Source organism: Orycteropus afer, unplaced genomic scaffold (genome assembly GCF_000298275.1).
Source record: "Orycteropus afer afer isolate SDZICR_OR568_19922 unplaced genomic scaffold, OryAfe1.0 scaffold00030, whole genome shotgun sequence".
NCBI classification, from domain to species: domain Eukaryota; kingdom Metazoa; phylum Chordata; class Mammalia; order Tubulidentata; family Orycteropodidae; genus Orycteropus; species Orycteropus afer.
The window spans coordinates 8,428,397-8,439,407 of NW_006921617.1; the positions used below are offsets into that span (position 1 = coordinate 8,428,397).

General features: G+C 41.3%; 1 protein-coding gene across 1 annotated transcript in view; it reads right to left on the reverse strand.

The window, feature by feature from the left end:
- Positions 1 to 1,934: 1,934 nt before the first annotated feature.
- CABYR (calcium binding tyrosine phosphorylation regulated) overlaps positions 1,935 to 11,011 on the reverse strand; it is a 38,831-nt gene continuing 29,754 nt past the window's right edge. The window contains exons 3-4 of the mRNA XM_007935577.1: positions 5,703 to 6,050; positions 1,935 to 2,533 (exon numbers count right to left, since the gene is read on the reverse strand). Coding sequence (XP_007933768.1) covers positions 1,935 to 2,533; positions 5,703 to 6,050 — 947 coding nt within the window. The remainder of the gene's footprint in view (positions 2,534 to 5,702; positions 6,051 to 11,011) is intronic.

Here is an 11,011-nt window from a genome sequence, read left to right on the forward strand (position 1 = left end):
CTATGAGTTGGGTCCAACTCAACGGCAAACAACAAGTGCTCTCTGGGTAAATCTAGTGTCACAGAGAGGTACTATTGTACTCCTTTGGTGTGGATACCAAAAAGAGAATGATTAAGTAGGAATACTTGGTGAGAAAACGTGTGACCAGATCCGCTAGAGTGGGAATGGTTTAAAAAAAAATTTTTTTTTAACATAATATATATGAATTGGAATATGCTGTTTCTTCACAGGTCTGAAAAGATTTAAGGCCTTTGTGTTAGGTTGTTTGCATACCTTCTGAATTATAAGAATAATAAAAAGAATGCAGGGTTTATGCTTGCATGAAGTTTATTGAAACATTATGCTTGGTGGTAGATTCCACCTTGAATGTCGACTCAAACAGCGGCATCTTCAGCATCTGTTAGAAATAAACATTAAATTGTTTAGATTTGATGATTACATTGAACATGTGACATGAATGGAAGATCAGAAGTTAAAGGTCTGCCATCGATTTGCTGTTACTAAACTCTTAACTAATCTGATCGGTTACCTAATCAGATAGTAAAATATCCTAGCAATTCATACTGAGAACAGCCATTTTAGAACTCCACTAAAGTGAATGAAGAGGATGAGTAAGTGGTTTATGACACGGAGATGGCCTCAGTGCACTCAGCCCTGAGACATTTTGGTAACTGAGAGCTCTCTGTTCTTAAATTTAGTAACTGTACTACTTCACCCACTAATGAAATCTGCCTTGTCTGTCTCTGGGATGTCCAGAACTTGAAAGTACAATGAACTCTTCTAAGTGATCTCCTTGGTATAGATGTATAACATTGTATCATATATGCCTAACTTGTCTCCCTGCTTTCTCTATTTATTTGCCATGGCTTGACTTCTAATCCGTGAATCAGATTGTATCATTCTGCTTAAAACATTTATGTTGGTTTCCCATTGAACTTTCAGTCCAAGACTCTCTCCTTACTCCTCTTAACTTCTCCAACTTCATCTTGTATACTCTCCCCAAGCTCCTCCCAGCCAGTCTCCTTTGGGCCTTCTTTCAGTTTCCCGAACCTCCACAGGACTTCTTCCTGCCATAGGACTCTTCATGCAGCCTCTGCTCAGGTCTGGCTCCTTCTCATGGTTGGGCACTGGTTTAAACCGCCTCACTGAGAATGTGCCTGAACACCCCATCTAATGACAACTATTAAAGGAGGGCCTACAGCAGTGCTCTGTTCTCTTCATTCACATATTGTAATTTACAGTTTTGTCTGTCTCCCCTACCTAAGTGTAAATTCAATGTTTTGCTCACTCCATTTTTCTCAGGTGAGGGGAGGAAGGGTCATCTCAGTACTTGCTATTAAGTACTGGTTGAATGACAAATTAAAAAACGATCTGTGAGTGATAAACTGCCTTCTCTAGTTAATCCATTTGTCACCTTAGTTCTTTAATGTGTTTCCAACCTGTCTATACTACTATCAATGTTCAAAACTCATGCTACACTGCTCAGGTGTTCCATGTATAATCAGCAGTTCTCCTGCTTTCCCATCCTTCCTAGCTGTCATGTCTTTTATCCTTAGTCATTAAACATACCAACTAGATAATAAGGTTTCCATGTAAGACAGTTGCCTTTTTCTTTTTTCAATTCACCCGTTTAGCCTCAGCCACAATACTAGACATAGAACAAGTATTCAAAGATTATTGAGTTGACTGACTGACTGGTTGCTATATTTGGCACCAAATCCTCGGTACAAGTCATGATGCTGTGCATTTATCAGAAATTGGAGATAAGGAAGCTGAAGAGACAATAACCACATCAAATTGGAGTATACTCAGCTCATTGCATATTATCTCAATTCAATTTTTTTTTTTTTTAAATATCTCCATCAACAAATCAAAACGCTGAAAACCCAAGTGTGTTAAGGCCCACATATGGTAGGAAAATTTACCTACCAGTTTTAAGTTTCTGTTCTGCGAACATGGGCAGTAGTCACGGTAATTTCTCCAGCAATACCGTAACTTCCAAAAGGAGTACGTTTGTCACCAGATCCTGAACTTTTTTTAGCTACATCTTCTACTGGGAAAGCAACAGAAAGAAAAACTGGGCTTTGTGGTCGGGGGACATCTTGTCCACTTGTAGGAGAACTAGCATTCTGGGGATTTGGGATATGTTTCTGGAATTTCTGATCTGCAGGAACAGCAATAGGTACTTGTACTGCAGTATATCTCTTCAAGGTATCTGACTGCGAAACAACAGCATGTCCAGGAAGAGGTTTCCAATCCTGTGCTTCCTGAACATTTGAGCCTACCAAAATAAAAGGTGGGGCACTGGTCTTCTTGGTGTCATCCATCATCACATAAGCTGGAGAAGTAACTTTCGGTGGCTGCTGCAGAAACTGTGGATCCTTAGGATTAGATAAATAGAGGGTTGCTTGGGGGAAAGGCCCAGGTGCAGGTGGCGGTGATGGGTGACTTTGTTGATTCATATCAGCTAGACAATAAAGGGTCCACATGTTAGAATATGGTGGTGGTTGTCCTGCTTCGCTTGCTGCTATTGCTACAAAAAAAAAAAATTTGCAGGCATTAAAGATTTGGTCTCTGTATCAGGCGCTATGCACAGAAATGTCTTTATAAATCTTTTTTTTTACATATAAACAAACAGCTGTAGTAATATGTGCCATAAAGCATGCTATAGAGAGGGCTAAGTAAATTGTGTTTGGAAATGTGAAAGAAGAGAGATTCTCTATAGTTGAAAAACGAGAACAGTGTTGTTGTGATAGTAAGTGGCAGGGACACTACAGTTGTGGCTGAAGAAACAACCTCATTCCAAGTGGCCATTTCCAGGTACTTAAACTTTAGACATGGCTTCTACAGGGTCCTCAGCAAGGAAATGGACAGTCAACAAAACTTCTGGCTTACCGAAAAAAAAAAAAAAAAAAAAAACTGCAGAGTATGTTAGGCCATTGAAAAAGGGTTAATTCATCTGCATAGTGATTATTTCTCTCCTGGCAAAAGTCAGCACTAGGTGTCATCTTTTGCACACATAACTATCTCTGGCCCTTCACAGGCACTACTAGCTCCCACCTTTATGTCACCACACACAAAATGTCACATAATCTAGGACTCAGAACCCCAGAGAGTACCCCTCATTGTAGGCAAGGCTTGAAATAATAGGTCCTGGGTGGCAGTAAAAGGCTGGTTGGTCCCACAGGTTCTTTAAGAAAGTAGCGAACTAAAAATGCCATCCATTTCCTTACACCAGGAATCTATAATGTCAAATTTGACTTGCCTAATGAAGACAGTTCTAGGCAAACTAGTCCCAGAAGATGGGACCTAGGAGAAAAAAGTTGCTGATGGAGTAGTGTCACTCCATCACTTTGCCTTAGAACACTGGGCCATCTATCCCTGGTGCAGCCTTTTCCTCCTAGAAAAGAAAGTAACACTAGGCACATGATTAAGGCCTATATAATTTCAATAGCTTCAGATACTTTCAACTGATCTTTCTTCAAGCTTATTTAAAAATGTGTACAAGCCAAGTCTCCAGTGTTTTAAAGGGGAGAGACTGTTTGATAGCTCAATCAGTTTTTGTTGTTAAATGTCCTCTTAGTGCAGATGGTAACTTTATTTTATTTTAAGGAAAGTTAAGCACTTGAAAACAGTGACTTGGGATGAAAGTGCTACTTAAGCCACAAGTATAATGCCAGTCCCACATGCTACACTCCCAACGCTGGCCTCTGCCTTTTCAGCTATATAGAGGCTCCATCACACTGCCAGACAGAATTTGATCTAACACCTGCTTTGGTAACACTATTATTCTGGCCCTGGTAAGAGTCAAGGTTGAGTTTCTGCAAAAGAAAAGGGGAGTTTCGTTCATGCATGTCCCATCTATCGCTAAACAGAGCAATGCTCCTGCAGTTGCCTAGGTGGGGCAGGAGGGGGAGCAGATAAGATGTCATAAATAGATTGAGATGGAGGTCAGGTCATGTCTGTGTCACAGGAAAACAGTGGTGGTTGTTCAGCAGCTAGGAAAGCAGCCTGCTCTGGGCACTTGTCAGAGGATCTGATACAAGGAAGCCAATCGTCTCAATTGCATCCATCATCGCTCAAGTGCCTGGTTTTCCCTTCTGCTGCTCATCCCTCCCTGGTCCCCTGTGTGACAGAGGTTCAGCCTGCCCCCTCTTCTCTCAATCCATCTATGAAGTTGCTCCCTCCACTGCAGCAGCTCCCAGGCAGGAAATCCATGCTTGACTCAGCTCCCCAGTCCTGGTTGCAGAGCTCTCCTGCCTCAGTGCGAAAGCAGTCAAACACACCACCATTTCTTTCATTTTTTTCCTTCTCCTTTTCTTAAGTAGAGGAGGTTAAATGCCATAATCTACGTAAATGCACTGCTGGAGTTTGATTTTACAATCACAATTGAAAAATTTCAAACCAACAACCCTAATTACAGTCTTGTAATAGGAACACAAAATAGTAAGATCACGAGTATGATTTTTTTTTTTTTTTAACCCAGCAAGCTTTAGTTTTTACAACATAATGTGACCAAAAGAATAACAGAAGTGCTAGATGACCAAACTTTAGGGATGTCACTTTAAAATCATTCACCTAATGATAATAAAATCTCAAATGCAGCAAAGCATTTAAGTAGATTTGGCAATTTAAAAGCTATTGAAAATAAAGACCTTTGACCCAATCTGTGGGAAGCCTACCTAGATGGTTACCTAAAATGCAGATGTCAACCTTAAATGCAATTTGTAGTTGTGTTAAGTATCTAATTTTCTTACCTGGCTCCATCAAACCTTGTTCAGATGCTGCTGCCCCTTCCGGTTCGATTTCTGCTTCTGTAAGCCCTTCTGGAACAGGATAGGGGGAGCCACTAGATGATTTTACAGATGGACCTGAGGGCATCTCTTTTGCAGATCCCCCAGAGAACACAGGTTTGACCTCCGTCTCCAGGGGTGCAGAGTTTTTCCATGACTCATCCTGCCCAGTACTGTCAGGGACTATAGCACTGACCTCCATCTTAAGGTGCAGAGGTTTCTCAGAACCTACTGACTGGGCAGAGCCCTCTGCATGCAGGGATTGTGCAGCTACCTCTTGGAGACCTTCCAAAGAGGTGTCAAAGAACAGAACTGTTCCTTCTGCCTCCAAATGTACTGAGGACACATGTTTTTCATCCTCCTCCAGCTGAACAAGTTTTGCAGAATCTACCGATTTTGCAGACATGCCTGAGGCTGTCTTGGATGCTACAGGATTTGGACTAACTGGTGGTGACTGCTCATTTTCTTTAAGACAAGCAACTTGTTCAATAAAAGGGATAACTATTTGTTCTGGTATTTGCTCGATATAAGAAACTCCTTCAATCACAGGCACATCATTATATATAGATGATATGTGAAGGGTTGATGTAATCTCAATATCAGCCTGAAAAGGGACCTCAGGAGCTTGATCATAAGCAGGAGGTTCTTGTTCATCCTGCAAGGGGAGTGAGGAAGCCGTTGATGGTTCAGCCTTATTGTCTTTGGGTTTAGGACCTACAGCTACATGGACAGATGTTTGGCTCAGAGCCTCAACTGATACCACCTCTCCAAAACACACAAGAGGAGGGGACACCACGTTATCTTCAACAGCCTCTGAGCTCAGCACCTCCTCAGGAAAAGTAGGCATACTTGTAGCCACATCCACCATTAAAACGTCAGATAGATCAGAATGAACAGATGAATCTTTACCTAGCATCTGGGCAGCAAACTGAGATGGGTCAGCTGGGACATAGGCAAACTCTGGTGGGACAGCTGCTGGAGATGGTGATGAGGGTGGGGTAGTAGCCTCAGGAGAGGTTGGTTTGGAAGAAGGACCACAAACTACTTCAGGTGTGTCCACAGGCTCTGGGGCTTCAGCATGAACTGATGGAAATTGGGTGGTTTTGTTGCTTAATAGTGGTCCAGTCACATTGTCCTCCTCTGTGTCCGTAGATTTTTCCTTCCGTGTAGGTTCTGGGGAAATTACAGATGGTTTTTCTGGTTCTTTTACACATTCTGGTTTCTTCTCTTGTGCCGTTCCTTCTGACCACTTCTCAACTGAAAACATTAGCCAGATAGGTTAATCAGCAAGTATTCCCCAAAGAGAATTTTAAAGATCATAGCATTAGGTTGAGCATTTAAATGTCAATATACATACAAATACAAAAGAGTCTGGCTTTATTTCCCAACATTTGAGACTTACTGTAGGTAATGAAACATTCCTGTCCTTACCTACTCAAAAGACTCTCCCCTCTATTGGTTCCCTTAGAAACAAGTGATTAAAAAGTACCGTTGCAAAACCAATCAACAGTATGAAGGGTAAGATCCTAACTCTGTGTCTAGAAGTAAGTAAGCTGCAACCTCCATGGATAAAGCTCCTGATCCAAAGGTCCACAAAAAACTGGGAGAAAGAGAAAAAGAATCTTAAACATAGGCAGTAAATTATCTAACCTTCAGCTGGTAAAAGAATAACTTATTAATGATGCAGATGTTACTGCATTAATAAAGGCATTGTAGTAAATCTTTACAGAAGTAGATTGCCTAGTCTTCCTTCCACAGGTGGCTGGTGGGTTTGAATAGCCGGCTTTCTGGTTAAGCATCAAATGCTTTAGGCACTATACCACCAAAGCTCCATAACAAAATTGGTTCACCTTAATTACAGGATGTCTCCAGGTTATGAATGAGATCAATTCCTAAGTGTATTTTTAAGTCACATTTGTAGGTCAGTCAGAACAGATGCATATGGTTCTTATTTAACCTTACTTTAGTGCAAAAGGCTGGAAAACTTTTCAGTAATTTAAGAGATGCACACACAGCAAATGAAGGTGACTGTGATGAAGAATTGTTGCAAGTAAGGGTTGGTTCAATCTTTTCTAAGTGAGGGCAAATTTACATAATACTGAAGGGCAACTTCACAGTTGTCTGTAACCTAGGGACTTACTGTAATTGGTAAATTAGGTCACTCTAGGGTATTTTTTTACATTAGAATACATTATATATTCTAACCTAAAATGGTGGTGGTGGTGGTGGTTATATGCCATCGAGTTGGCCCCGACTCATAGCAACCCCTCCTTGGGTTTCCGAGGCGGTATCACTACGGAAGTAGGATTGCCCAAGTAGCACCTAGCATTTATGTGATGATGGAGCCAAAGTTGTACTGACCCAACCAAGAGAGGTAGAGAGATCTCTGGTCCACAAGCATGGACTCAGTGACTCCTCAGGCACAGATAAAATTCCCATGACTGGAAAGGTCAAGACAGCTGATGACATATAGAAACTCCTCAAGCTGAAAATCATTTTCTAGCCTCAGCTAGAAGCTAGAAGCTCTTGTCACCCACACACCTGTCTAACCACCTTAGTCATTACTTCTCGAAAGCTTTCACACATCTACTTGCTGAGGACTTTCTCTTAGGGAAGCATTTCTCTAATATCCTAGTGAAGTCTTTATAGGAAAAGTAGAATTTGCTTTACAAGAATATGTTTGAATCAAGTCAAAATTTTATTTAAAGGAGTGCTTCCACAGATTCAGATGTTTCCCAAAGAATGTTGTCCTGTAGTATCTGCCTCTACAATAGTGATAAATTCACTTAAATTTGAATACAGTATCTAATTCTGAACCATGGATACTACCAATGCTCATATATAGATAAAAGTTTTAAATAAAAGACAGAAAAGCCACATCTATTCTTACCTGTCTCTGCTTTGAACAATAACCTCATTTTCCTAACGATTGGCCTCTTCAGGACTTCCCCACCCCTTTTCACAAAGCCCTTTCAATGATTCAATATATGTACCAAGTGCTTGGTTATGTTTAAGACAAGATACTAGGTACTGCTGAGAATATACAGGTTATTAAGACATGACCTCATACATCTTACAGTTTAATAGGGGAGATAAAACAAATACATAAATATTGTAGGTTAAAAGTATAAGTACAGAGTTCTAGTAAGATGGCAGAATAGGCAGAAAGACTGCACAGACCCTCTTCAACAAAGGAAAGGGGAACCAATTAACAAAGATACAGAAGACAATCCTGGACCCCTGAGCTTTGAAGGATACTGAAGTGAACTAAACTCGAACTAGCAGAAGAATTTGCATGAAAATACCAAAAAGGAGAAATACGGAGCTGCGGTCTGGCAGCAATACTGACGGCACAGACAGCTTGGATATTGCCGAGTGGTGGTAGGACCTAAGAATTAACCTAAAAATCAGCCCTGCTAGCCAGGGACTGCACGGAGGATTGCTCTAGTGGCTGGGAAATAAAAGGCGAAGCAGCAAAGAGGAAGACGGGTTAAGCTGTGGACTTTTGCCTTTCCAGGGGGCGCAGCCATTTTGAATGTTTACCAGTGGCTTGACCATTTTGGATATTTAAAGCAACATCATTCTCCCAGATTCCAGGGACTTAAGAACAGGCTCCACTTGCTGGAAACCGCAAAGACATCCCAGACACATGGACTACTGGAATGATGCGACATTCCCCTTGCTACTCTTATACCCCACACCCACTTGGTGAATGGAGGTACAGCCATCCCTCACTCCCACCCACCTTCTAGGCTGGCAGGAATTCCATCCCAGTATGTGTGCTCCCACAGAGTCTGGGTGCCATGTCTTGCCCTGTCCAGATATATTTTTTTCTTTTTTTAAGTTTGTTTGTTTTTGTCTGTTTTAAAACTACTACTATTATTATTACTTTTGTCCTTTTTAGTATCATTCTATATTTTTCCCTTCCCAGGTTCTACTTTTCATTTTTTTTGCTCTTTCTTGTGGCTACCCCATTCCTTGTTTTTCTTACTGCGTTTTTCCCATGCTTTCTTCATTATTCTCCTTCTCTACTTTTTTCCCTTATTGCCCTCTCCCCAGATATTGCAGTATTTGTTGTTTTGTTTTGTTTTTTGTTTTTTTCCCTTTTCTTTTTTTTGGTTAATGTTACTGTGTGATTACACAGTATGTTTATTGTCCATTTGCTTTTATATTTTGATTCAATTGTTATTCAATTGTTATTTTTGTCTGTGTGGGAGAGAGCAACAGTCTCCATGTGACACAACTACACCCACACTTCCTGCAGCTTTACTTACTGAGAGTCACCACCTCCTTCTCCACCAACGGGCCTACGATAAACAACAACCAAGAAAAGCCTGACTCACTGCGCTGTAGTAAATACCTGGTATGGCTTTTCTACCCATAAGTCTTTGTAAACTCCATGGTGGAATTTGCTGTGAACAACTGAGGAGGTCCTGATTTTAATATTAAAGTTATCCACCTGGGGTATTTCTTTTGGGCATGGCACAAAGCAATGTTCTGGGAAGTTTACTCTCTCTCAGGTGCTTAGAATTCTGATGTTATGAATGGCTAGTTTGGCCACTCTGCCAGGCTCAAAAGGAGGCTCCTAGAGGCAGAACTCTCTCTGACTGCTGGCTGAGAAGGACATGCTGCTGAGAGAAACGTGCTCCTGAGAGAAACGCACTCCTGAGAGAAATGCGCTCCTGAGAGACACACACTGTTGGAAGAGAGACTGTGAGAGACTGTTGGCTGAGAGACAGCGGGCTGAGTGAGAATGATTGTTTTTCCTGAACTTGAATTATAACCTGGTGCTTCCCTAATAAACACCATAATCTGTTAGTTCTGTGTGGCCACTTAAGTGAATTATCGAACCCAGCAGAAAGGTGGTAAGTGTTGTGGGAGGAACAGTTGGTGTCAGGGTTGGAGAAAGGGCTGGAGGGAGGCAGCATGTCTGGCGTCGCAGGAATAGGCCTTGGGCAATTGATGGTGATTCTGTCTTCCTCTTGTGGGGTTAGAGGAGGTCAGGAGATGTGGCCTCCTTGCGCCTTTAGCACTCACCCTTAGCGGCTCTTCACAAACAGTTCCCAGATCTAAATACAACAACGTCACAATGTTCCAGAGACAACAGATCATCACAATCAACACAAAGAGCAAGATAAAGTGGGAGAAACAAGGGAGCAGGATACAGGCCCAGACCACATCCCTGAGGAAGAAACAGCATTGGAACTCCCTGATTAGGAATTCAAAAGAATTATATTTAGGTATCTTCAAAGGATTGAGAAACAGATCAAGGAAAACACAGACAAATCCTTAGAAGAATTTTGGAAAAAAATACATGAACAAAATGACAAAATAAATGAAAAGTTAGAAATGATTCTAAATCCACAGATAGAAATCCAGAAGATTAATACTAAATTATCAGAAATAGATAGTACACTGAAAGGGCAAAGGAGTAAATTTGATGCAATGGAAAACAGAATTAATGAGATTGAAGACAAATACCTGAATATTTTTTTGGAAAGGGATCAATCAGAAAAAAGATCACAACAAAATGAAGAAAGCCTAAGGGTCATGTGGGATACCATTAAAAGGAATAATTTACATGTCATTGGAATTCCAGAACAGGAAGAGAAAAATAAAATCACTGAGACAATTGTCCAAGATTTGTTGGAAGAGAATTTCCCTGATATGATGAAACATGAGAATATATCCATTCAGGAAGTCCAAAGAACCCCAAACAAAAGAAAATCACCAAGGCACATCATCACCAAACACACCAAAACCAAAGACAAAGACACGCAGGGGACATCAAGCTCCACTGGCATAACATACTACACAAAACATTGTTCCACCTCCTACTGTGGCAAGTAGCGACTGGGATTTTAAAATCTTGCAAGCTGCCATCTAGATGCAATGATGGGTCTCTCCTCATCTAGAGCAAGGAAGAATGAAGAAAACCAAAAATTCATGGGAACGATTAGTCCTAGTCACGGATACACAGGCGATCTGCAGCCTATACAACTATGAAACCAGAAGAACTAGATGGTGCCCAGCTACCGCTGTCAACCACTTGGCAGGGGATCTATGTAGGAGATCCTGGATAGAGAGGGAGAACAATGTGGAACAAAACTCAAAATGATTTGGAGGGAAAAAAAAAGGGGGAGACCAGGTTTGCTGGTCTGATAGAGCCTGGTGGAACCACTGAGACTATGGCCCCTAGCTGCCCTTCAGGTCTGGAA